The sequence below is a fragment of the Rattus norvegicus genome, chromosome 7 (assembly GCF_036323735.1).
Source record: "Rattus norvegicus strain BN/NHsdMcwi chromosome 7, GRCr8, whole genome shotgun sequence".
NCBI classification, from domain to species: Eukaryota; Metazoa; Chordata; class Mammalia; order Rodentia; family Muridae; genus Rattus; species Rattus norvegicus.
In genome coordinates this window covers 130,027,050-130,054,571 of record NC_086025.1, presented here as the reverse complement: position 1 = coordinate 130,054,571, position 27,522 = coordinate 130,027,050, and the positions used below count along the sequence as shown (strand labels likewise).

The following is a 27,522-nucleotide window of genomic DNA, read 5'->3' as shown; positions in this document are numbered from 1 at the left end:
ACCAGGAGAACTTGGAAGCCAGCATCCACTTTGATAGGTTAAAGGCCATTTGTCCTGGATTTAAAACCTAACACTAACATGACAGTGTCTTGTGCCACCTTAAATTTGACTTTGCATCTGCACACATAATGGATGACACACGAGCTTCCGAGCTCTGCCTGTGCTGTTAGTTCTAGTCTACTTAGTCATGGAGAGATTGAACTTCAATGGAAAGAAAGGCTGAAGGACAAGTCTGTCATAAGTCTGACTTTTAGATACATTTACAGCATTTGCGGGGTGGTGGTGGTGGTGGTGGAAGCATGCCTGTACTGTGTTTTCTCTTGGTCATCAAGATAAACTTGCTGCTCAATTTTGAGGCATTAGTGTCATTCCTTGGTATGCACACCCACCTTCTCCCGCTGCATGCCCCAAACCAGCAAGCACGTATGCCCATGTCTGTAATGAACACAATTTCAGATTGCTTTGGTATTTGCAGAATATAACAGCAGACACAGTACCAGATGCTAGGAGTCTGCAAACCTGGCACCCACCCCATCCCCAGGAAGCTTCCTCCCTGGCTAGGCAGATGGCTTTTTGTCAAATAAGCCCACAAGTGAAAGTGTAAGCATGGACTATTAGGAGTCCTGAGAGGGGAAGGAGAGCATGCTGGGAGAACATGGGAACTCTCCTTCAGTGAGTCTTAGAGGTGCTTCCCAGCCACATGGCTTTTAATTCCCTCGAGTCACCCTAGCTGAGCCTCAGAGGCCTCCTTGAGAGTACAGAGGAGAGAGTTCTACGCAGAGGAGACAACGCATGAAGAGGTTCTGAGGGGCAATGGGAAAGACAAGATGCCCAGTGACTCTGTGAATGACAGCTGTGATGGAATTTGCTGCTAAAGACTATGGAGTCCAGAAAGGCATGGGGACATCACTCCAGGTTAGTGATCGAGGGTGACTATGAGGTGGATGCATTCTAAATAAATGTTGAAAGACTGGTAGGCTTCGTTCTCTTGGATCTGAGTAGGGGGATAAAGAACAAAGACTTGTGATGGGGAGTCCAGGTTGAAAAGACTATCCGTGTCCAGTGAGCTCCCAGGAAATTGAGTTGCGGAGTACTGAGGCAAGGAGCAAAATTTAGAGCTACACGAAAGGGCCTTCTCAGCCCTGGTGGTTGCAGGCATCTTTCCTTTCTTTCTGCTTTCAGCAAGTGTTTACTCAGAGAGTAAGAGCAAGAACCTTCCTCGCACTCTCTGTAAAAGCTCCTGCTTTAATAGGGTGGGTTCCTTGTGCTTGGGGCTCTGTCTTAAGCCATTCTCTGTGATTTCCAAAGTCTCCGGTTTGCACTTCATTCTTGACATTTGCTGAATGAGTTGCTGAACGCCACGGTGAAACACTTTCATGCTGAAAGTCTATTCATGTTACTAATGTGAAGTTACATGTTGGCAGCAACAATGTGACCAAGATGTTTCCAGTCGCTTGCTTTGTGATACAAATGCTGTTTAAATCGCTCTTGTAGCTGTTAGTCCTTTAAACCAGATCAGTAGTCGGGTATTCAGAGATGCAAATGGGCTACACATTTTGTGACTGATGCCTGGCAATGGCCAAAATCAGGATTGGGAGCTGAGGGCTCAAACTCTTATTATATATAGTGAGAGTACTATAGAAATAAGTTCTTCCCCACCTTACTTACAAGCTTTGCAAGAGTTCTGGGAACAAAAAGCCATCTGTCAGGTTGTCTAAGATGAAGTACATGTGCTAGTGCATATGGTCCAATGTAGATAAAGACATTGGTGGGATTCTGATTATTGGAAGAAGGAAAAGGGATCGAGTGTACTGAGGACCTCCTCTGTGCTAACCTTTGACAAACATTACCGTACTTAAACTCTCATGATGCTAGTTTTGTGGTAAATGGTATTACTCCCATTTTTTTTCCAGAAAGCTGGAAGTCATCAGTTAGGTAATTTGGCCAAGATTTAGACCTAGTGCTGTTTGTCACCAAAGCCAGAGGCCCTGTTCCACATTCAGGCGTTCCCTCTCTGTGGAAGGAGCAGTAGGTGACGGCCACTCAACCCAAATGTCCATTTCTCCTCCGTATATGCAAGAGCAAGACTGGTACCTACTCAGCGCCCTGCCGTGAGGATTCCCCGGGGTGATTTATACAAAGCCTTAAAATAGTTCTTGGCCCGCTGTACGGAGTAGGCACCACATGAGGTTTGGTAACTTGTGGCTTTGATCCCGAGATTAACATGGTTTCAGGCGAGCGATGTAATGAGACCGCTACAGTGGAGTGAAATAAACTTCGGCTTCAGATTTTTTGAAGCGTGATCAGAGTTCTCAGACCTGAGCTTCCACAGAGGGCCTTCCCTGATTCTCAGACCGGGTCAGACTCTGTGGTAGACTCTTGTAGTCCTGTAGATGGGAGAGCTGATGGAAAGATATCGTGGAAAAAGAAAAGACGTTTTAGTCACTGTGACTGGTTTGTGAAGATGGCCTGGGTGACAGGACACAGTCTATCCCCTCAAACTATAGTATAGCTATAGACACCAGACAAGGAGGGCGTGGCACGAGATATGAGCAGAGGCTGGGGAAACACAGACTTTAAAAACCATACAGCCGGGTTCTGCTTGTTTGATATGGATGTTGTTAGAAGGCATCCAGCAAAGAGAGGATAGGATGAGCTCCAGCAAGCCACTCTGGCTTGTGTGTGGAGAACCTATGTGTGCAGACTGGATATGGGATAGGGCAGGCAAGAGAGTGTTCGAGGAGCTCGATCAGGTCATGTCTACTAGAGTGGTTGGTGGTGGAAAACATGGAACAAGGTAGACCAGTTGGAGAAAACTTGAGTTGCCTGTAAAATCATCCAGGCTTTGTAAAGGACTGGAAGTTGGGATCGAAGGAATATTTGCCACATTAGACTCCTGCTTCTGGTCCAAGGAGCTGCACTCATGTGTCGATATTCTTAGAGAGGCTTGTATTGGAAGACGAGGAAGATTTTAGACATGTGGCATTTCAATGTTGAGATGTGGCGGTACCAGCTAGGCCAGTGGTCACATGAAAGCATGACTTAGAGAAGCCTGGGCAGAGTGGTATGTCTGCTGTGTGCACTCAAAGTCCAAACAGGACAGGTAAGAGGCAAGCAGTAGGCAAGGAGCTAAGAGACAGGCTCTCAAGATATTATGGGGATTGGCCCCTGTGATGATGAGGACCCAGTGGTCGCACTATCTGTCACCAGTAAGGTAGAGAACTGGAAAACTTGGTTGAATAATTTATTCACAAGCTCAGAACCAGGTAGTTATTTGCATAAGCTCCTGGGTGAGTAGGCCTGGAAACAAACATGGTGGGTGTTCCAGGTTTAGGAGAGAAGGTGGATTTCCCCATCCCCCCTCCACCTTTTTGTTCTGTTTAGATTATCAGGCTCAGAGGCATCGCTGATAGAATTTATTCTTTACTGGGTCTAGTGATTCAAATGCTACGTTTTTTTTTCCCCCAGAAGCATATTTATGGAGACTCCCTTTGAAGTACGGTGTCTTACCAGCATTCTGGCTATCTCTTAGGTCCACTATTGATTCAAAGACTATTTTTCCCCTCCCCAGGAACATACCTGTGGAGTCTCCCTTTGAAGTACGGCGTCTTACCAGCATTCTGGCTATCTCTTAGCCTCATTACCTTCGGACCTTAAAGTCTTAGAAGTAGTCAGGAGTGGGTATGGGGTATTGCCTCTAGAGAATCAAGCAAGGAGACTTAAAACAAAAACCAAGCCCATAGAAAGTATGACAAGGAGGAGCCGGTGATGTTATCAGCTCATGGAGACTTTGAAGAACTCAAAGAAGCCAGAAGGGAGGATTGGGAAACCCGAGAAAGGGAACAAGCCCCAGGGTAAGTGCAGTTTTTTCTAGAGGGGGCTCTGTAGCAGCATCAAGCCATGCCAACATAATCAAGGGGGAGCCGAGGTCACAGGTGACCAGTGACAATATTCACCAAAGAATCTCACTTTGGAGCACTGTAGTCTATTTAGGTTGCCTTTTTTTTTTCCTTTTCTTTTTTTCGGAGCTGGGGACTGAACCCAGGGCCTTATGCTTGCTAGGCAAGCACTCTACCACTGATCTAAATCCCCAACCCCAGGTTGCCTTTTTAAAATTATCTTTTCTGGGGAAAATTTTCACACATGAGTACTGTATATCATGTTCACCCTTCCCGTCTCCCTGTTCCAACTTCTCCTGTGTCCTACCCCCTCTGGAGCTCATGACCTGTAGTAAGAACTGCTGCACAGAGAGTACAAACATTTCTGAAAGCCTTCGGAGCCCACTTAGTGTTGCTTGTGTGTTTAGGGCTGACCGCTTGGGCTCGTCCCTGGAGGGGACTGACTCTCCCTCTCCCCCCAGCCACTGATTGCCTTGTGTCTTCGTCTGTGCGTGGGTAGGCCTCGTGAGAGTTCCCCTCTCCGAAATTGGCGTGTCAGCTGCACATCGCGTTTAGGCGGCCCTGTTGAGATTTCGTGGGCACGCTTTCCCTGACAATGTCTAGAAGACACCATCTAATCCCAGGAGTCCTGGTTTTCTGGTTCTTTCGGTTTGTCTACCCCTTCTTCGGTGATATTCCCTGAACCTGACATCTAGAGTTTACGTTGTATATGTGCCGGCTTGGACTGTGCGTCCTATGGCCACTAGAAAGCTCTATATTTTGAACAAGTTAGGGATTTCTGTAGTAGCTTCCTTGAATTGAAAAAAAAAAGCTCGTTCAATGAGGGGTGAGAGATGCATTTTTAACAGAAGGCCCAGACGCAGTGGCAATTATACAAAGGAGTGGGTCCTGCAGGTGCTGCTCCCCGACTCAGGGTCTCCCTACCCCTGCACACTGCAGAGGAACCAGAAAGACAAGCAAGAGAGCAGAGGGCGATGAACCAACCAAGCCCACGGTGGCACAAAACGCAGTGACCTAATCCGACCGATACGCTCTTCACTCATAAACACAGCAGATGGCCTGTGATCACAGGAGGTTAAGGGAAACCAGCAACAGGGAGGGTGGGGGAGGGGAACCTCCAGATGTGCAAACTCTCCTCATGAAACATGGAACTTAGGGAGCAGTGGGGAGTATTGGACATGGCAGTTCAGTCGCTTTAGAAAGAGTTTGGGGAGCATGGTGTCCATAAAATAAGACAGCAAAAATGACCTGAAACTAAGGAAGAGGGTGAGGGGAAAAAAATATAGGTTGAAATTAAAAGCGTCAGGTCCAGAAGAAACTGGGGGCAATGGCTGACTGTGGGGCTGGTTAGTGTACTAAAGTGTATGTGGGACTCCATGCTCTCCCAACATCACAAATACCTGTCGTAGAGTTCGTGCCCTCATCCTGGCTCTTCTGCCCCCAACTTCTCCAGCTCTCTGGGGCTTCCTTTCCCCCAGTTTCTTTTGGGCTACGCGCTCGCTCCCCCTCCCCCTTTCTCCCTCTCCCACTATATAACCCTCCCATTTTGGTCTTGTGCTCTCTCTCTTCCTCTTTCTCCTCCCTCCCTCTCTTCCCCTTTCTCGTTCTCCCACTCCCCTCTCTCCTCTCATGGTCATGTTCAGTCTCCTACTTTCTCCCGCAGCTCCAGACTCTTCCAGATGCCCATGGCTGTACTCTCCCTCGTATCCACAATAAAAACCTTCCCCTCAACCGCATCTCGGAGCTGTCCTGTCTTCAGTTTATACGCTGTTGCCGAAACCTGTTAGCTAGGTTGAAAAATAAAGATACACCCTGATAGGTTATCTCTCCCCCGCCGGTGAGAGGAGACAGTTTAAGCCAGATTAGACTGTATTAAAGGCAGGTTTACTGGGACGCTGCTTTCTGGTGGACGAGTTTTCGGGCCCCAACTGGGACCAGGGAAGTCGCTCTAGGGAAAGGAGTGTAGGGGAGGGAGAGAAAAGAGAGGGGGGTTCTCACACAGAGATGAGAAGAAGAGAGAGAGAAACCAAAATGTCTGGATTATACAGGGAGGAGCCTCTGGGGGAAGGGGCTGGAAAGTTTAGGGTTGGGGGCAGGGTATACTAGGTAGGAACTGAGGGATGCTGGGAGAACCTGGAGGCCAGGTCTGCTCTGGTATGTAAAATATGTACCTCAGTCCCTTGTCCTGGGGTCAGAAACCAAACACACCCTAAGATACATTTGCTGTTTCGGAGGTGACGTAAGGAACGGAAGCCATGGTTGCTACTTGACTTGTAGTGAAACAACAACTTGATCCATCTATTTTGAGTTGAAAATATCCGTAAGATGAAGATGTATTTAGTACATCTAACCCACTGCGACAGTCAGCTTTCTGTTACTGTGACAAAGCACCTGAGGTAACCAAGTTAAAGGAATAAGGGTGTGTTTGGGCGGATAGGTTCAGAGCCTCCATTGGTTTGCCCTTCTTGATGTGGATCTGTGGGAGTGTTGTTTACAAGGCTGTGTAGCACGTGACAGAAGAGACTGGTTTACCACAGGGCAGGGGAGGGGGGCAGTGAGCGGGATATAAAGTGACCTAAAGTTTCCCCTCCTTCCTAGTAGTGCTACAGGCTGACCAACCAAACCTTCAACACATGGGTCTTTGAGGGACATTCACAAGCACAACGGTTTACCCCCACAGCAAACTGGAGAATGGGCTGTTTTTACCCTCAGGAGGACATAGCTGACTGACCCTGGAGCTCACCACTAAACCCTTGTGTCCAAAAGGAGTTGTACACAGCCAAAGAAAAGATCAAAATTCAAAGTATACTTTTATGAGGGCAAATGGAGATTGTGTCTCTAGAGTTAGAAACATTGTAACCTTATAAATAGTCTCGTCTTGACTTTCTGTCTTATATCAATAAAGGATTCATTTTCATCCCTTTGGCTTGAAATGCACGTCTGTCCTCTTTGAAATTCTGGGAGCTGCTGTCTTTCCTGAATTCTGAACCAGTTCTTTGTTAGTTTCTCTTTACAGTCTGTCTATCTGGTGATTCTGTCCCTTGAGAACAACTGTTAGACCCTGTGTCAATCTCTTAACTTCTCCCTCACATTTTTGACTCTTTATCCCTTGGTATTACAATTTGAGTGATTTCTACGGCTCTATCTCCCACTTTCCTAACTCTCTCTCCAGCCGACTCACCTGTTCCTATAACTATTTTTTTTCTTATTTTTAGAATCGCTTTTGCATAAACTAAACTTTCCTTGTTTTACAACATACTTATTTTATAGATGCTATTTCCTTATTTGGATATTATTATGATCATCATGTAACTTTAACAACCTACTCTATATTGCTACATTACTTGGGAATCTTGTCGTTTTTGTGGGGACTGACATGAATGCTGGGAGTGTCCGCATGTGTTTTGAGCTCTCATAACGTCAGGTCCCATGCTCAAGCGTGCGAGCTGCCTTCAGCAAATACACTGCTGGAGTTGGTTGGGGCATTCTCCTGTGTAGGTTCGTGTTTCTTGGGATTTGTGGCTTTTTGAGTTCTACAGCAATTTCCACGTTGTATCTCTGCTCAGTATGTGCTTTAGCGGGTGGGCAGCTCACACGTTAGAGCCACTCCCTTAGAGTATATTTATATTTCTGTCAGTATAAGAGCTCAACAGCAACTGACCGCATCCAGTGTGAGCATCTCAGGAAATTTCTATCGATAGCGTAGGAGCGTAGGATGCTTTGTGATATTTTACACAAGGCAGAGCCAGCCGGTCTCCCTCATCCCTTTGTTGTCAGGGAGAACGAGGTCCAAAGTTGCGCTGAGACCCATGACTTAAAAGACAAGGTGCAGTATAAAAGATGAATGTCTCTGTGGTTAGTTTACATTTCAATTTGATGTAGGTGATGTCTTACGTCATACACGCCAAGGCGAACCCGAGCATTTGGTGTGTTAGAGGTTTCTGCTGTGGCTTGTACTCGAAATTCCTAGAACACGACTTTCTACCTTGATCCCGTCCTGGGCCATGTTTTAATGAGCAGTTTGGTGGCTTGATGCTCAGTTAAATTAAGGCACTAATGTTCTTTCTAGTTGCTGCTTGTAGGGATACCTGGCAGGCTTTCTTCCTTTGTCAATAATTTACTTTTGTCCTCTCCCCTCCATTTGAAAACACCATGCAACAGCTTACAGAGACCCAATCAGCACCGTGTTTCCTTCCACCATGGAATTTTTTATTCCCATGGCCGGTCGCAAAATATCTCCATCTTCTTTTCTCTTCGTTTCCTCTCCTTCCCTCCCTCCTTTCAGCTCTTTCTCTCATCCTTTTCTTTCTTTCTTTCTTTGTAGTAGCTGAGGGAAACTTTCAGGGTGTGTGTGTGTGTGTGTGTGTGTGTGTGTGTGTGTGTGGTTTTTCAAGAACTTCGTTTTGTTCCTTTACACGTTTTACAGCGAGCATCCTCACAAAGGGATTCTGATTCATCGATCCAATTCAGAGCAAATTGTAACGATGTGTTTTGTGCTCTGTTCTCAGAACAGAGTGTTCTGAGCGTCAACAAAATGGAAAAGCCTCGAGCTGAAGGTGCCGGGTATTATTTGCACTGAAGTGTCCTTTCTGTCCACAGGAAAGGGCTGTGAGGTCAAATGGACCCCATAGAACTGAGAAGTGTCAACATCGAACCATACGAGGACAGCTGCAGCGTGGATAGCATTCAAAGCTGCTACACCGGGATGGGGAACTCCGAGAAGGGAGCCATGGACAGGTACGGGGTGAAAAACCGTGGAGGCTCCGTGGAGAAATGAGATGGGCCATGGGCTGGGAGAACCAGGGTCCTGGTGGAATGATTGCGTTTATTACGGTTCAACAGGAGATAACAATGTTGATATTGACACCTTAGCCCTGTGGCTGGTTGGAAACTGAAGTTTCAAGGTCCGAGTCTCCATTGCTGATGTAACCCACATTTCCCTGAGAGCAGCCTGTGCCTCCCTTTATCTTTTGGGGGATTCCTCCTTTGACTGTGCTCTCAATGTTGTCTGTCTACAGACGGGTTTTGTTTGTTTGGTTTTTGTTTTTTTGGGTTTTTTTTGTTTTTGTTTTTGGTTTTGGTTTTTTTTTTTTTTTTTGCTCCAAAAGCATGTCCTGAACAGTCTCATTCACAAGCTATCACGGGGTCGCTCACTCACTAAATCCAGGGCTCACTCTCAGCCCGTTAAACCTTCAATCTGAATTTCCGGTCATTATATGCCTCCACCAGCCACACTTCTCTGCAGAAGCCATGTCGTTTCTGATAAGGACCTTTCACAGCCTCCTTCACACAGGCAGGGAAGGGCAATCAGGAAGCAGTGCTGTCCCTACAGACTCAGTGAGTGTTCAGGGTTTGGGGCCAGCAGAGGTCAGTCCCTAGACTCAGTGGCTCCTGAATGAAATAAAGCACGGGGCACTGATGTCTGCAGAGTGGCTGCTCGACTTAGGGGCCATTTATCTTCTCGTGAGCTTCTGGGCAGTGTGGGCCAGCAAGCAGACACCTTTTCTGAAGAATAAGTGAGTGTATAAAGTGATATTTAGCAATCCTGGGTTCTTTCTCCTCTCCATCATTGCTCTTGGTGTGCTGGCCCAAACCCATGGTTCTTTGGATACTGACGCACTCAGGTGAGTTATGCAGGGGTGGAGGAGCTAAAGGGGATCTAATCCCAACAACAGCCCGAGTCCACAGTGGATGCCTCTGTTAAACCTCACACAGCATCATCTTAGCTCTGCACAATGATGCATTGTTTTTAGCTGCTGGCTTGTGCCTCGGTTGTCACTTTTGTGATTTTTTATATTCACTTTTAATAGATGGGTTGTGTTTGTATTTGGTTTTGAATGAAAGCGTAGTTGTGCATTTTCTTTTTAATTTCAATTTACTGTAGCCTTTGGTTGAGCTCATTTCCCCTGTGCTTTCACTAGATGTTGGGTCTGCCTTCAAGCACTTAACCCGCTGAGGGTTTCCCTCACGTGCTTTGTCCGATCTCGGTCTGTTTTATGTCTGTGTCACATCTCAGAAACAGTTTCCTAACTTCCAAATTCTAACTCTTTAAAACCCAGTGCAGTGAAGACTTTCATTGGCCGAGAAGAGTCAGGTTAGAGTGCTGGACTGTTCTGGGAGAAACACTTGTGTCTGTGTTCCCTCATCCCATTGTACCCTATCGTCCATTCCAGGCTCCAACTGTGACCGTTATGTAACGGCCCCTCAGAGCTGGCGTATCAAACACCGACAGTTCAATCACAAGGCAGCAGCGGAGGGCTCCGGGTTTCTTGGGAGGAACGCATCGGGCAGGGCTAGGGAGTGCTCTTCTCCTGTACACTTGGGGCTGCCTACTCTGTGTCCCCAGAAACACGCAGAGCTTTGTGGGTGCACCTGATGTGTCCCAGCCTTACCTTGCTGTGCACTCTATTGTCCGAGAGTCACCGCCCTCATGACGCCTCTTTTGCTGGGGCTGTTTGTAGTGACTTCTCCCTGTCTGTTTAGGATTAGCTCCTGTCATAAAAGACAACTCGTCAGGATCTCCCCGAGCGATTCGCTTTTGTTTTTAATTCCAAGGGTCTTCTCCCTAAAACCATCCGCCGGCTGTCTGGTCTTACTCTTGGATATGAGAAATGCCTTAAACAACCCCCGAGTGCCAGCTAGAACATCTTTTCAAGACACATTCGGAGTTGACCCTGTGATGTAGCAACGAAGGCTTGTGTTATATTTTTTTGTAGATGAAACTGTAATGGTGGCGGCTGGCCTTGCTGGTCAGGCATCTCGAAAGTGAGACTGACCCTCTGGCCATAGCCTCAAAGCCCCTGTATGTGCCTGCTGGAACTGGCCAGAACAGGAAGGGGACAACATCCATGAGTTTGTGCAGCCTGAGTCCAGGCAAATCATAACCGCCCTGAGCCTGTACGGCTCATAAATTTTTATTCATTCATTTAGTTAGTTAGCTAGATAGATAGTTATCAAGTTATCCAGTTAGTTAGATAGCTAGTTAGGTAGTTTTTCAGTGTATCTGCGGCTGCCCCGGAACTCTCTCTGTAAACCAGGATGATCTCCAACTCAGAGAGCCCCCTGCCTCTGCCTCCCGAGTGCTGGGATTAAAGTCATGCCGTATTGTTGTCGCCACCCCGACTTCATGCCTTTTCAAAGTCTACTTTCTCTCCCAACTTTTCTACCAATTACCTTGGTTTCATTAATAAGTTCCCTAGTTTCTTTTATTATCTAATAATAACCAGAATACCTTTTAAGAGTAATTAGTGTACTCGTGCGTGCACATGCTTTCACACACATGCAACCCAGTACCACCCGAGTTGCTATGCAACTGTCTTCCTATTGGAAATACAGGCATGGGCAGATGCAACCTGGAAAAGGGGGTATAGTAGTCCGGAGCCCTGCTGGGGCTGTGTGATGAAGGGACAGACCACAGGATATGTCCGGCAGGTGGACACACGCTCCTTCCCTTTCCTGAATGCAGTCACCTCACCTTTAAGTAGGACCAAGGAAGTTCCCCTCACAGGGATATGTTGGGCATCATTTGAGAGGACAGCCTGAACATTTACCACGTATTTGCTGTGTCAGTAAAATTAGGGCTTGTGGCCATACAGAACCCTTGCCTTAAAGAAGGCTTCACTCCAGTACCATTAAAATAATAATAATAATAATAATAATAATAATAATAATAATAATGGTAGTAGTAGTAGTAGTAGTAGTAGTAGTAGTAAAAGTTTCACCTCATTGTGGCAGGACAATGGTGTTAAAACCTCTGGGACCCTGGCTCTGTACGTAAGAGCTCCTAAGAGGGGACAAAATTAAGCCCAGGTAATTAATCTCTTCTTTGCACAGTCAGTGTTGGGCGAAAGAGAGATAGCATACACAATGTTCAAATGATAGCATGTCCTTCCTCGTAACACCCTCTCCTTCCCCAAATCCGTTCATGAAGAGTTCAGCGGTCGGTCTAGAAGGGGGAGAGAAGGAGGCACGGCTTGGACGTTGTCTTCCCTGATTCAGTCCGTTACATTACCATGATCTTAAATGCAAGTCAGAGCATTTACGGGGCTTTCCCCGTTCTGTTTTTTTTTTTTTTTTTTCTTTCCTTTCCTGTGCTCATACAGTCAATTTGCTAATGAAGATGCCGAAAGTCAGAAGTTCCTGACGAATGGCTTTTTGGGGAAGAAGACGCTAACCGATTACGCGGATGAGCACGTAAGTGACTGCTCTCAGGAGGTAAACAGGACAGAGGGTGTCTGACCTACCGAGGTCCCGGTGGGAAAACAGTGTGATTGAAATTTTCCAAGCCTTCATCAGCACATTCTCTGTTTATTCAGGCCGTTACTGGAATAAAGGCTTGTTTTTCTCGTTTGCCATATGGCCGCATGAATCATTTATGAAATTTATTTGTTTTTTCAAGAAATCATTCTAACTCAAATGTAATCCGTGGCCACACCTCGTTCCCCCCCCCCCCTTTTTATCGCTCATCTGTATTTCTAGTTTTTCCTGCGATCTATGCTGAGGCCAAGCCTTGCGTTCCATTCAAAGCACACGCTCTCCTTGATTAATGGGTTTTGCTCATTATGGTTTTATTCTACCCTTCCACTTGGGGATATAGTCTCAGGACAGATAGTGGGCAGAGTCACCAAAGCAAAGACTGACCCTTTGGCAAACATTTGCTTATGCTGCACTTCTTTTTTTCAAGCACCCTGGAACGACCTCTTTTGGAATGTCCTCCTTTAACCTGAGTAACGCCATCATGGGCAGTGGTATCTTGGGCTTGTCCTACGCCATGGCCAACACGGGGATCGTCCTTTTTGTGTAAGTGAACATACATGTCTGTGTGGGGTGCCAAATCTGTGAGTAGCCTGACACCTCATGAAAGCTCTCTGTGAACGAGACTAATCTGAGGGAGTCTTGGTGAGTCGCCCTTGTCTTCTACGCCAAGTAGCGGAAGGTTTGGGTATCCAGCCGCTGAAAGTCACGCCATCCCATCATTCTGCAGGAAGGCGACACCACTTCACGGGGTGTCTCGTCACTTGACGGGTGCTTAAAGTAGCATAGTATTCAGCAATCAGAAGTATCCCACCCCAAATTCTTGAATAATGTCAGGAGAAAAATAACTCATGTCACCTAAGAGCCCTGTATGTGCCAATGCTATTCGCTGTGGCTCTGGGCACCGGACACCAACACTGGCCTCTACATGCGGCCTCAGAGCCTTCTTTTCCTTCATTTCATTAACACCTCATGTCTCAGCAGAGCATTGCTTTGGTGCAGCCTTCCATGACCTCTGTGACAGGGGCCGGTGTATTATACACGTCTCAGTGGCAACACCCTTGTGCGTCTGTCTGAGTTGCTTAGTTGGTGCCTAGCTCCCTTGCTAGACAATGAGACCCAGAGAACTGATCCCACGTCTCACCACATACCTTCTCCTGAAGCCTAACGCAGGGCTTCAGAGAACACAGAGGATGTTTGTGGAGTGACGGAAGCCGGTTTCTAAATCCGTGCACTTTCACCACACTTGGACAAAGGCTGCCCGAAAGTAGTAACATCCCACAGCTGACCAATAGGATGGCCAGACAGGAGCCTCGCCTGTGATGGACAACCACAGGCGTCTGCGTGGCTACACAGAGTTTGGTATTTTCCAAGACACACTTGTCTGTAGCCATCGTCTTCGCAAACATAAAGTCGCACACTGGGAGCCGTGTGAACACGCAGCCTGGTCCCAAACACTGTGCCAGAGAGCTAACTGTCTAAGAATGCCACACTTCCACTTTAAATATATGCTGTCTGTGCTCTGACATCACAGATGATTATGTAATCACACAGCTATTTAAGGACTGAGGAGCAGAACTATAAATATTTATCTTGTGTTGAGTGAACTATTTCATGTATAATAGTCTTTAGCTGAATGGATTTTTATACCAACTTCAGTAAACCCTGTTTGAAAACGATTAGCCATTTACCACCTGAATGGTAGTCTCATAATATATTTGCCTATCTCTATGACTGTGTAGTGAACACAACTTTTGAGACAAAAGGCTGCCTTCTCATTAACTGTTCACGGCATTAAAAGTAGTTATGAAATTATCACAGATCATTGATGAGCAGGACCAGAAAGTACTTTCCCCAAACACAGAGCCACGGATCAACTTCTGGAGAACGTGACATTCCACACGTCAAACGAAACCTTCATTTCGTTTAGCATGTTGACTTGAGCAGAGCCATCACACTGCTAAACACCACAGGACGTGCTTTGTGTGTGTAGGAAATTAAGGAACAGGCTTGGCTGTCCCCCCACTTAATTCAAAGCAAGCAACATAGCACTCCATGGATTTCGTTTTCTAGAATGTATGCCGCGGCGGGCACCCATTTAAGGTAGAGGAACCGATGCACATTATTTTTCCATAATCTAGACTACGTAAGTTCTTTCCAAAGAGGTGATTCACATTGCGCAGATGAGAAAGCCATTGGTTGGGATTGGGGATTTAGCTCAGTGGTAGAGCGCTTGCCTAGCAAGCGCAAGGCCCTGGGTTCAGTCCCCAGCTCTGAAAAAAAAAGAAAAGAAAAGAAAAAAAAAAAGAAAGCCATTGGTTAGACTGTTCTGGAACACCTGCTTTCTGGAAGAGGGGTTACACCCATACAGCTAGAGCAGCTCCAAGTGTGTAACCCAGCGGTCTGAATGCACAGAACGAAGTGTCGATCTCCCTGGGAGTGCCAGAGAAGGAGCCTTAGGTAGTACTTGAAGCACCTAGAGTGTAGAAAAGTCCCAGTTGTACGGCATCGAGGGGACATGTGGCAGTGTGAAAAGAATTTCCCAGAATCCTCCAAAATCCATATTTATTTTTTCTGCAGAGTTGGTGACTGAAGAGACAGAATTACCATTATAGTTTGTATTCGCAACGTTCAGCGCAACAGTGTTTCACCTGTTACAAATCTGTCTTGTCTGCTTTCCGTCTCATTGCAGAATCATGCTTCTTACTGTGGCAATTCTATCGCTCTACTCGGTTCACCTTTTACTGAAGACAGCCAAGGAAGGAGGTACTCCACCCTTACGTCCTAACTCCTGCCAAAGGCTATCTTCCGAGTCTGATTCTCACGAAAGAATCCCGCCACTCACACGGCGTTATAAGCTAAAAAGGATGTAACTCAGTGTCACGGATCATTTTTTTTTCTGACCCCAGCCATGCTTTCTCTCAAAATTTTTAGTTAACCGGTCAAGTGAGAACCAAGGGTGAAAGCCAAATGGGGGAGGAAAAGATTTCTGGCAAATGGGAGGAGATAGCTGTTATTACTAGGGGTATACAGCTCAATCGAGTGGCGCCATTGTTTCTGTTTGGAGAGCATTTGGCATTGCACCTGGGTCTCTGGGGATCATTTCTCTGTACTATTTAGTTATATGTGCTTAGTATCCCAGCGTTATATAAGGAAATGCTAGGGGCATGAAAACAATCCCCTAACACTGCAATTTTATCTTTTTCTTATAGGGTCTTTGATCTATGAAAAGTTGGGAGAGAAGGCGTTTGGATGGCCTGGGAAAATTGGAGCCTTTATCTCTATTACAATGCAGAACATTGGAGGTGAGGGGGCGGCGGCTTGCAGTGGACCACTGGTACTTTCTGTAGGATGCTCAGCAAAATACAGAAACATCAAATAAAGAAACTTCCGAAACAAACAACTGGCTGCACAGGAAAACAACCACAGTGTAGTCTTTAATCTCACCACACCTCCAGCACCCACAACTGAACCCATCAGGTCTGAGTATGCATGAGCCCTAACACTGAACCAGTCCCATGGTGCCCACTGTGCATTCATTGATCCTTAGGTTTTTAAGGTTAAAGTCTTGTGTGGACGTCTCCAGAATCGCTGGAATTGTTTTTTTGTTTTTTTTTATTGTTGTTGTTGTTTACTTTTGGCTTTTTTTCCCCTCTTTTTACTGGATTGGAGCCATTCGCATGTAAGCCCATTTGGTTGAAATCTTCAGCCTTAAGCCTTACGGGGATTTAAATTATCAAGCATTTCATAAGACTTCATGCTCGCTCTAGCTTGCAACATGGGATGGAAGGAGAAATAAGGAGACCTGAATGTGTTTCTCCCTTAACTCCCCAGGCCGGGCGATGGCACCGTGGCTGTTCTGAGCGTCAGTACAGGCACTGCTTAGCATCCAGATGTAGCTCAAAGTGATCTGTGTCAAGGCAAACACAAGTAGTGTGGCTTTAAGAGAGATAAGGTTGCACGCTACCACCCCGGGGGAAAAATGCTCTCACTTGATTTCATATGATTAACGATTTGGCATAAGGGGAGCCACTGGGATCCCTTAAATTAGCAACTCCACATTTAGAACAGTTCGACTTCTCCGCCCCCTAAGGGATTGCCGCTCACCCCCATTGCCTTAGCACCAGCAGGATGATGTTGACATTACCCGCACGGGTCTGTAGCACCCTGAATTTCCAAAGACCAAACACATTAACGGTGATGTCACCGAGACTCAGCAGATATGAGCTTTAAAATCGAATGGTCCCTCAGCGAGCCAGCTCATCAGAAACGTCTGTTTACCCTCTGTAAGATTCTGCTCTAGCCAAGGACTTTGTAAAGATTAACCAAACCACGTGGGCAGAAGACACAGCAGGTATTGGAGAAGTCAGGGGCTCTGTGCTTCCCATGCGGTCTGCCCTTTGTCACAGTATGGTCTTGCCTGTGTCACAGGTTTATCAAAATCCTGATGTCCTGAGCATCAGGATAGGGTAAGTAAGGACCTGTCCTCTCCAAGACATATCAGATGGTCAAATGAGGACCCCACAGAGTCAGGCAGCATCAGAAATGATAACCATACATCTTACCTCCATGGGACCTTAGGGACTAACTTGGAACTAGTCAGAAGTCAGTGTACAACTTAAAGGTCTGTTCCATAACCACGCCAGAAGGGTAGAGCACACATTGACAGCTTCTAGGTAAAACTGGCCTTTCCCTGTTGCGGTAGCGTGGGACCTAGATCTCTGTGTATGCTAGACAGTTGTTCTACCCCTGAGCTACAGCCCCCGACTCGGTCAGTTTTAGTCTTAATTATCCTTTGACCATGTGTCAGATAACAAGTTAAGAGCAAATTGCACCCAAGGGTGGACTGGGAAAAGAATGTCGCACAAATGTCTCCCATAAGAGATCTGTTTTGTTTCTCCATTTGTTTTACACACACACACACACACACGTACACACACACACACACGTACACACACATACACACACATGTACACACATATACACACGTACACACACACATACACACACACGTACACACACACATACACACACATGTACACACACACACACACACACACGAGGGGGTATACAGGGAGAGGTCTTACAGATCTTATGACATTTTCAAGATAGTGTAGATGAAGTTTGACCCTTCCTGTGATTTTTTTTCCTTGACCAATGGGAAATGGGAATGAGAGGAAAAGGAGCAACCCCTTAACAGCAAAACAGGGTTAAGCTACCATGTCTCATACTCTGTTGTTGGTCTCTGCTCTGAGATTCGTCGTGTAGCTCTGGGAGAGCACGGAGGACCAGACAGCTGTTACTTGGGGAGAGCTCCAGTGACTGAAGTGACAAGAGATTCTGCTCTCTTGCATTTGGCCTCGGCCTTCCTTTTGTCAGACCACCACCCAGAGACACACATCCCTCAGTCTGTAATGGTCTCTAGTGACTGACAGTGAGGACATGGGACCAGGAGTTCCCTTAGAACCCAAGAAGGATTTAACCCAGAATCAACATGGACACTGTTAGCAACCGCCGCCCTGTGTAGGGGATGAAGGACAGGCGTCTGCTTGTGAAGGGTTAGAGATGAGATGCTCACCGTTTCAAGGAGGATGGATGTCCCAAACGCTGGGGGAGTGGGTAATGGGTGTCCCAAATGCCCCGCCTTCTCTTGGCTTGCGTGGGACGACAGTGTGCAGACTGACGCTAATCTGTCCCTTTGTCCATTTCAGCCATGTCAAGCTACCTCTTCATCATTAAGTACGAGCTGCCTGAAGTGATCAGAGTGTTCATGGGACTTGAAGAAAACACTGGGTATGACTTACCTTCTCTCCGCAATACCATGGGGCTCATGTGTGGTTGATCCCTTCTGTTCCCAACACCCCCTCTCTCTTTCTTTTCTAGGGAGTGGTACCTCAATGGCAACTACCTCGTCTTATTTGTGTCCGTGGGGATCATCCTACCACTCTCTCTCCTTAAAAATTTAGGTATCAATTCACTGTTTAACCGAGAGTGTGTCTGTCATTTACTTCGTCTTCTAGTAGACACGCTCTTTTGAACTATCTCTGCTAATTCCTAGGCTACCTTGGCTACACCAGTGGATTTTCCCTCACCTGCATGGTGTTTTTCGTCAGTGTGGTGAGTGCTTGGTTGACACGATCCTCGTAGCCTGGTGGGCGTGCCGTGTTTTATCCGTGTCCTCGTTTTTTTGTTTTTTTTTTTGTTTTTTTGTTTTTTTTTGCTCAAGGTCTTCGCTAGCATGAAATAGCTCTTGCATCACAAGCGATTTTTTTGTCTTCTAGTTTGGAATGAGAAAAGGACGGTCATGGCTTTAAGAATAGCTGAATAACTCACAGTGGCAGGGTCCTAGCCAATGGCATATTCTGGGTGGGTGGTAGCGATGCAGTGTTTAAGAAGGTGGGGGTGGCAGACAGGAGCAAGCTGGGGCTCTGTCTGTCTGTACCAGCTGTGCTCTCTTGCACTTTCTACTCAGTAGAGTCAAAGAAGAAATCAATTCCAACAAAGGTGAAATTCCTTGAAATATCATGGGTGCAAAATTTGTAAGTCATTTCCCCCCAGAGATGTAAAGGAAGGGAAAGGACTTTTGGTTGACTCGTGTAGTTTGATAGGATACGTAATGAAGAAATGATCTTTGTCACAGAAGAGTCAGAAAGGTCTAGAGTGCACTCACTGGAGCCTAGAATGTGGCCAATCATAGTTCCCGATCTTTCCTTTGAACTGAAACCAGACAGAGTCTTTGTGGCCCGGTAGCTTCAGCAAACCCTCAATTGAGTGTTTCTCCCTGCATCCCTAAAGTCACATGGATGGATTTTTATTCCACTGTTCCCCACCCCCACCCCCTCAAAGCTTGACGATTTTTGTTTTCTGTTGTTTCGACTTGGTAATGACTGGCTCTAGGTGATTTACAAAAAGTTCCAAATACCCTGCCCTCTGCCTGTTCTGGATCACAATAACGGGAACCTGACGTTCAACAACACACTTCCCATGCACGTGATCATGCTACCCAATAACTCGGAGAGCACGGGCATGAACTTCATGGTGGACTACACTCACCGAGACCCGGAAGGGCTGGATGAGAAGCCAGCCGCAGGCCCTCTTCACGGCAGTGGTGTGGAGTACGAAGCCCACAGTGGGGACAAATGTCAACCCAAGTACTTTGTATTCAATTCCCGCGTAAGTGACAGGCCCCTGGCGGGCGGAGTACTGTGGTCTCTGAATCTTATTTTATAAGCTGAGGCTCTCCGGAATCAGCATCCATGCTGGACCTCTAGGTGTACGCTGTTGTCTTTGTTTTGCAGACGGCCTACGCGATTCCAATCCTGGCGTTTGCTTTCGTCTGCCACCCTGAGGTCCTTCCCATCTACAGCGAGCTTAAGGAGTAAGGCAGCCATTGTCTTGGCGTTCTAATGTGATTTGCAAAGTTCATTTGTTCAATGACGCTTTGTATGAGCAGGCTTACCCTACAGCTTTCTGAGCAAGGGTGGTCTTGAACTGAAGCTCGATCTTCTTCTTCTTCTTCCTAGTCGGTCCCGGAGAAAGATGCAGACGGTGTCCAATATTTCCATCACCGGGATGCTCGTCATGTACCTGCTTGCTGCGCTCTTTGGCTATCTAAGCTTCTACGGTAGGTCACCCAGTCCCAGTCGTTCTCTCTGTGGTTGGACTGGTAGTTCGCCCGGGTGCATACAACTCTTTTCAGTTCCTTCTGTGAGTAGCATGGTCTGTAGATGGTGCCCTCTCCACACGCTGGTTAGCTTTGCCACTTTCCCGAAGACGGTGGTCTCTGGATCCTCCTGGCGAATAGATTTTAGCAATTTGTGGAGGTTTGTTGATTTTTCTTTTTTCAAAGTCTCTCAAATTATAGCTAGCATGGTGGCTTAGGAGGTAAAGTACTTTGCATCTGAGCATGAGACCTGAGTCTGGGTCGCCAGCACCCATATACAAATGCAGGCATGGCAGTGCATGGTCGGATTCCCAGCATGGACAAGCGGAGGGAGACAGGAGAATCCCTGGCACTTGTAAGCTAGCTAAGCTACGAAAATCTGTGAGCAATGGTCAGTGAGAGAGCCTGCCTCAAGGAATAAGATAGAAAGCAGCTAAGGAAGACCCTCAACGCCAACCTCTGCATACACATGTATGTTCAACTTCACTCACCCGTGTGTCTGTGCATACACACACACAGTACACACATGGAGCTAAGGATGACCCTCAACGCCAACCTTTACATGCACATGTATGTTCAACTTTACTCACCCGCGTGTCTGTGCATACACACACACACACACACACACACACACCCCAAATCCCTCAAATTAAGTTACTTTCCTCCATGTTTAGGTGATATTTGGATATTTGTCAAGTTTCTTGGCCCACCTGAGGCTAGAAACCACGAGAACGAATGCCCAGGGAAACTCTTTTTAGGGAAAAGTGGTTGCCAGTTTGAAGCTGCTCCTTCCTTACCAGTCAGTGAAAGCTGGCACCTTAATGCATTAAACAGAATGTCTGCTTCATTTTGTTCAATTCTACTAGGGTAATCATATCCCAAGGCAAACGACACAAGAGATTCCCTTCAAACACTATTCTAGATTGTGATTATATATAAAATATTTATATAATAGTATATAGAATATGTATGCATATACACGTTCCTACATATGTATTTATGAATGTATGTATGTATGTATGTATGTATGTATGTATGTATGTATGTATGTATACATGGCCACATATGCATTAAACACCCCGTCTGATGTGAGGCATCTTAACAGTTAGCATTATTTACTCCTTCCAGAAAGGGTAGCCCAGTAGAAAAATGATTTTAATCAAATGCAGGTGTGTTATCATATTTGCACACTGGTCAAGGCGTCAATACAAGTAGACATTTTAATAAGCACCTGCAACTTTTCTTGAGTTCTGTCATCAAGTGTTTATTGCAAAACATGCGACACTTTGGAAGACTTCTCAGTTATTTTAAAATAGAAAAGGAAGTGTGCATATATAGTAAATTGGATTCTCGAAAATTGGCTGCAAAGTTGTAAATAGTTCTTCCTCCTCCCGGAACCTCCATTTTTTTACAAAGTTGATTTGGTAAGTTAAATGGAATGCATGACAAATCAGGAGGAAGTGACCCAGGAGGAGCCGCCATTGCCCAGGAGTCTTTCCTCTTTGGTTAATGATTTGGTATTATCCTCTCGCTGGTTATCCGTTAGTCAAGATCAATACCACTGAATGCATTTGCACCCTTAGTCTCATCTTGAGAGTAATAGAGGGGGAAACTGGCTACCCGTGATTCCTATACATCCATGTGCCATTCGTGTCTTGATTTCATAGGTATCTATGTATGGTTGGGTTTGGAATTCTGAATGGCTGTCTTCAAAGAAGGCAACAGATAGATCTTAGAGTAAAATGGCTGACAAGCCAGTTTTAAAACGAAAACCACACAGCGATTGATCCTTGCCTGTTTGTCTAACGATTTTTGTAAGAAACAACCTTTTAAAACCTCGCATGACCTGGGTTTAAATCCCTAGCGCCTGTGTTAAAGGCTGGGTGTGGAGTCAGAAACGCCAGTGCTAGGACTGGATCCCAGGGTCTTGCTGGCTGACCCGTCTAGCCAAAATGGCAAGCCCAGGTTCAGTGAGAGACCCTGCCTCAAAAATAAGGCGAAAAAGTGATTGAGGAAAACATCCCAACATCAGCCTCTGGCCTCCACATGTGAATGTGCGCCATCATGCGCTCCTGTGAAGAGCTGGTGCCAACTTGGTAACCCCACCCCAACTCTTCCTCTTTCAGGGGAAGTTGAGGACGAGTTGCTCCATGCCTACAGTAAAGTCTACACATTTGATACGGCTCTTCTCATGGTACGCCTGGCAGTGCTGGTGGCGGTGACACTGACTGTGCCCATCGTCCTGTTCCCCGTAAGTACACGGAGTTCTGAAGGCTGGGTGCAATGCTCTGACTCGGTGTGAACTTAGGTATCTATGCGCTTGCAGTTGTGTGTTCCGGCCAATTATTATTTTCTCGTAGAATGTAGGTCAACTTAAGGTTGACCAGATGGATGAATGGATGGATGATTGATAGATAGATAGATAGATAGATAGATAGATAGATAGATAGATAGATAGATGGATGATAGCAATGTTAGTGTTTTAAAGTATGAGAAAAACAAGAACTTTATTTTTAAATTCAATTTTAAAAAAAGGTAGAGCTTGGGCTGTTATCTATTGACTAATACGAAATAAGAGAAGTGCTTCAGACTCGAAATGTGAGAGCCAAAGTCATACAAACTTTAAAGATCACTCCGTGTCTTGCCACAGCTTTGATGGTATTTCCGTTTGTTCCTCGGCCTGTACTGATGTAACATCTACAGGTCAGATTATCGAATCTGACATCTTGATGGCGAATGGGAAAGACACAATGGAAGTGATTTTTTTTTTTTAGTCTCTCCCCCAGAACTGACACGTGCCTTCTGGTGTTTGAGCTTCCTGCTCCTTGTCTCTAGTCAGGGCTATCGGTTAGTCCTGGGTTCACACTACCGGACTGGTGTGGGTGAGGATGTGAGCCACACCTACGGACAAACACTGGTTTCCACCTCCCTGCCAACTCTGTCCCTTCGGTAAACATTCGGTTTACTCATCCATTTTAGGGATGCAAAAATAAGCGAGACTCAGTAGCCAGCCTCACTGGTGTACAAAATGTTCTGCCCAGGACCCGGCATCAGGGAGCCACTTAAATAATGGGCCGTGGTCACTTTAAGCACGGCTTGTGTGCTGAAAGTGTATTTTGGCACATTCCTTTTTCATGAGCACATGAAATCAAATCCCTGCCACTGTCGTGCCTAATACTTGACGCTCAAATAACGCCCGGCCTCTAATATATCTGAGAACATTCTGCATGCCATTTGGGGAACTTTAGCATAAAATGAACTCGGGCTTGAGCAGGAAGTTCTTTGACACCTGTGTCACTGTTTAAGTATCTTGTGCAAGGAAATCTGTTACATACTTTCCCTTTGCTTTACCCATGGGCTTTACTATGGTGTTTTTGAGCTGTAGTCTCGAGAGATTGATGGATGTGGCTGTGCTCATTTGTCGAGCAGATAACTGGTGAGCTAAGGCAAGGCTGATTTCCAGAATGGGAAGTTCTAGCTAGCCTGGACAGACAGTACATCTTGACGTTGGAAACCCAAACCTCCCTTAGAAATTGTTACCTTGTATGAGAGCAAATGCCCCGGGCTAGATCTGATCATAGGGGAACAATAGTCGTTTGTTAGTGGTGGATGCCATTAGGATCGAAATTGGTCATAAGAACTATCATCCAGAGAAATAACCCATGCCCACCCTTTCTAGTGCAGTCTCACTCTGTTAGCAGTAGGACCTTGTGCACAACATGGTTTTTCGCTGGCACAGTTACAGGTAAACGTTAACAGCAGTCACAGACAGAATAGTGGCTGCACAGAGGATGAACCAGCAGTGTTGGATATGAAAAAAAATTTTTTTCGAGTGAATCTTGCCTCTCCTGTATGAACTTGTTTTCTGGTGTATTCATGTGCCGTTAACCCATGGGAATGAGGATCTGGGTGAGAAGATCAAATGGCCGCGACAGCGACAGAGACAGATGCGTGGCGACTGCCTTGTCCCAGTCAAGGTCTAAAAGGCCAAATTCTGATGTGTTTTGGACAAAGTTGTGTCGATTGTAGGTTTTTGTTTTCAGGAGCTGGGGACCGAACCCACGGCCTTGCGCTTGCTAGGCAAGCGCTCTACCGCTGAGCTAAATCCCCAACCCCTCGATTGTAGTTTTAAAGCCATGCTACTGTCTTTGCCCAGGAGCTGATTGCGCTCTGGCTACTCCCGGCTTAGCTCGCCAAGCCACCAGCACTGATCCGTCTGCTCTGTTTCTCTCTATCTGCCTTTCGCCCCACTAGTCCACACCTGTGACCCATGCCGCAGGGGTTCACGTTACCAGCCCCACCCGAGACCTTTGAATCTGCGGATAGCGGATAAAAACACTCAGCTTGTCACTTTACAGCTCGCCTTTTTCGGCACAACGGCAGGACGCTGAATCTCCTGCACCGAAAGGCATGCCCTCATCAGTTCATTATATCCGTCTCTCCTCCACATCCTTGGCCACCCACCTGTAGCGGAGGCTGCTGTACCTAGCTGTCCCCAAGGCCTTACATGATTGCAGCATCCCTTTAACTCCAGTGCACCAAAGAAAAGCTCCCTCTCTTACCCTGCATCCGTCTTTTCCTCCAGGGACCCGGAAGTCCCACCTGTACCTTCTGCCCAGCAATTGGCTCCCAGCCTTCTCTATTGACAAAATCAAGAACCAATCAGGGAACCTGACCTTAGTATCAGCACCTCCCCCTACAGAGTTGTTATGGATAGTGGTTTTATTTGTTTCTTGTAACTTGAGGGCAGGACTTCTGTGAATCAAATACAGGGTGTGACTCTCCTGGATGCCAGACGGCTCCCTGGGACTGCGTTCTTTGCATTCAGAAACATTTGACCACCGAGAAACTTCTTTGTTGGCCTTCATATTACCATGCATAAGTGACAAAAGAGACCTGATCTTGGGTTCAAGTCTACCAGTTTTAGCTACTATTCTGCATTCTTTTTCTTGCAACAAATGATAAGGAGGTTCTTAGACGACAGGCTAAGAGTTTGTCTGCTCGGTTTTCTCTTATCCTATTTGTCATCTCAAGTTGGGTTGGGTTTTTCCTTCTTACCGCAAGTGTATAGGAGCGGTCTGTGATGTTTGCTGGGCAGTGCGGTGGTTAAATGGGTCAAGGCTAGCTTCCATTAGCAGTTTAGCATAGCTCTCCTTAGGCACAGGGTGGGCCGTCCACTATGGGACACAACTCCTTCCAGAGGATGGATGGCAACATTCATAACTGCTTCGTTTCATGCAGTCAGGTTCACATGTTACCACAGAGGATAGAAAAGCAAGTAACCTTTACAATTTATCCTAAGTGGACGGGCTCATGTTCTACCTGTAATACGTTCAGAAGATCACCGCCCAGGTTCTCTAGAACCATCTATTTCATTTCTCACAGAACTATCGCCCCTCCGGCGTGTACTGCCTTCGGGTCTCCTGTTCTGAGGCGTGTACAGACTCAGGCATGGCAGTATGGTGGGTGGGCTTTGGCAGGAAGCCCAGTAGAGTTGGTATTCCTAAGATGCTATCCCCAGACAACCCTGTAACACAATGGAGTCATTTCTGCTCAGTAGCAGAATCTGTGTTTATGGAGAGTATCAGTCAAGGCTGTCAGTTTCTAGTTGACTCCCACATCTATGTCCTTCACACTGGGTCCCCTCATAAAGCTCCTCCTCACAGACTGGGCTGGAGACACACACTGTGTAGGAACAATTGACTTTCTAAAGTCATTCTGGGTCAGGGGCCCTGGCTGGTGCTAGGAACTTCCCTGGCCCGCCTCTCACCCACATTTTTATATCCTCATCAGCTTTCATCAGTAGAAAAGGGGTACATGGGTAAGGGGAGCACCAGGGCCTGTGGGTAATAGGACTGAGATGCCTCTGTTGTCCCATGGGTAAACAGAGCTGCCCCAGCTGTTTGGATCCACTTTCTTCTAAAGGTGGCGCTGTAATATGGAATGATTCCCTTCTAACCCTTCCCAAGGCCACTCTCAGCCAGCCTCCTAACCCACGCCCTCTTCAGAGGGGCAATAACACTCCGTGGTCCTTCAGTCCTGTGAGGGATTTTCTTTCCGCTCACTCATCGTGAAAGCAAAGCCTTCCCCGTTCGCTCCAACCTTGCTCTGTTTATTCCTGTACATTTTCTGTCCCCTCATTTCAGTAGACCAAACCTTAGTCTACCACAACGATTTTAGGAAGCCATGTTCATTCTCAGAGACCATGAACAGACTGGATTGCCCTTGACCCAATTTTTTTTGTTTGTTTCTTTACTTTGGGGGCTATTGTTGTTGTGTTTTTTAACCCAGTGTATCATTTTAACAACAAATCAAAAAACAGAAACTTTGTGTCTTCAGGAGCCATGGGTCTGCATTCAGCTGGATTCCCAGTCAGATGCACTCTTGAACAACACTCGTCACTACAGAAAACTTACCACAAGCCCACCGACTTGTGGACAATATCAGACAGCCATTCTTCACGGGTCATAATGTAGACTGTCCCAGCGTCTGGGGAAAGGAGTCGAACTCTTGCTTTCCTCTTCCTGCTTCTCACGGCAAGCTTCATATTTTTCACTGTTCCGACTTTTAAATCCTTTCACAAAGTTGCTGTTAAGCCATTTGCAAGACTGGACTGTGTAGCTTGCCACTCTAGAAATGGAGTTCCCTTTGACCCACACAGATGGCTTTAATTTTCCAGTATGGTATGCAAGGAATGCCTCAGGAGAAACTGTGGGCCATTTAGCTTGCATTTTTTTTGGTTTGCCCATACACGTTTCAAAATGGAGTTCGCATTTGCTGTCTCTGCTGTGAGCTTCCGCCTCCACACCGCTATTAGAGTTCGGGACTGAGAATCAATCGATTGCCTCCAAGCAAGAGAAGCTCTTGCTTACCCACCGGAAGGCAGACAGAGTAATTCTACCAAGTCCAAAATGAGTGGCCTCATAAACAGATGCCAGAGATAAGCATGTGTGTGTGTCGGGCTGTCTGAGCCCAAATGCTCTATCCCTCTGTCCGTAGTGACCTCTTTATCCACTGACACGCCATTTACTTGGGCTCTGCAGCAAGTGGAGCCTCTCTTGAGCCTTTGCATACATATTCCAGCTGCTGAAACACGGCTGGAATCTGTGGAGAAGTCCCTGGGGAGCGGAAAGATTCCTGCTGTCAGTTTAACTCAGCGTTTACTGAGCGTCTGCTATGTGCAAATGACTGGGGGAGGGCCTCTGAGGAATGTCGGGATTATTACGTTCCATTGTTTGACTTTTAGGGATCTGTAATCTATTAATGTGTGGGGGAGAAAGGAGGAGAAACACAGAAAGTATCACATTTTTCTTTTTTAAAATACCAGCGGAAAACGGTAAATAAAACGGAAAGTTAGGGGAAAAGCCAGGTCTACAGAAATTGCTTCAGTCTGTGTAAGTCATCCCAGCATGTCGTCCTCGATGCTTGGTCTAATGAGAATAAGACCCGCTTAGATCACTAGGCAAGGGCTTCACTGGCTCCAAGTTGCTCGAAGCTGTTACTTTATCTATTCTGCCCAAAATCATTTTTTTTTTTTTAGCGAAGAATACATTCGAGAACTCATGTTATACAACTAAGAAAAAAAATATCACTCCCAGGCACGAAAATCGGCGTGAAGTTTGCACAGCGATGCGAATGGGCTAAATGCTGTTCAGTCGTCCAAAGTTAGAAGCAGTTAAACTGATAAGCGCTTTTCTCACAACCAAC

General features: G+C 46.3%; 1 protein-coding gene and 1 long non-coding RNA gene across 5 annotated transcripts in view; one reads left to right on the top strand and one right to left on the bottom strand.

Annotated features, from left to right (window-relative positions):
- Window positions 1-27,522, top strand: part of Slc38a4 (solute carrier family 38, member 4) — a 60,131-nt gene that overhangs the window by 27,598 nt on the left and 5,011 nt on the right. For all 3 annotated transcript variants that reach the window (XM_039078322.1, XM_008765663.3, NM_130748.1), the window contains 12 exon segments: window positions 8,499-8,636; window positions 12,002-12,092; window positions 12,583-12,698; window positions 14,845-14,918; window positions 15,365-15,457; window positions 17,864-17,945; window positions 18,036-18,118; window positions 18,211-18,269; window positions 19,050-19,325; window positions 19,451-19,530; window positions 19,676-19,776; window positions 21,942-22,066. In XM_039078322.1, coding sequence (XP_038934250.1) covers window positions 8,518-8,636; window positions 12,002-12,092; window positions 12,583-12,698; window positions 14,845-14,918; window positions 15,365-15,457; window positions 17,864-17,945; window positions 18,036-18,118; window positions 18,211-18,269; window positions 19,050-19,325; window positions 19,451-19,530; window positions 19,676-19,776; window positions 21,942-22,066 — 1,299 coding nt within the window. In that variant the 5' untranslated portion in view covers window positions 8,499-8,517.
- LOC108351546 (uncharacterized) lies at window positions 15,561-27,219 on the bottom strand. 2 transcript variants are annotated; one of them, XR_005487381.2, is made up of 3 exons: window positions 24,280-27,219; window positions 17,731-19,945; window positions 15,561-16,062 (listed from the first exon to the last, which is right to left on the bottom strand). It is a non-coding gene; the product is annotated as an uncharacterized LOC108351546 (long non-coding RNA). The 2 variants fall into 2 exon arrangements; XR_010053075.1 differs by having other exon boundaries at window positions 15,561-19,945.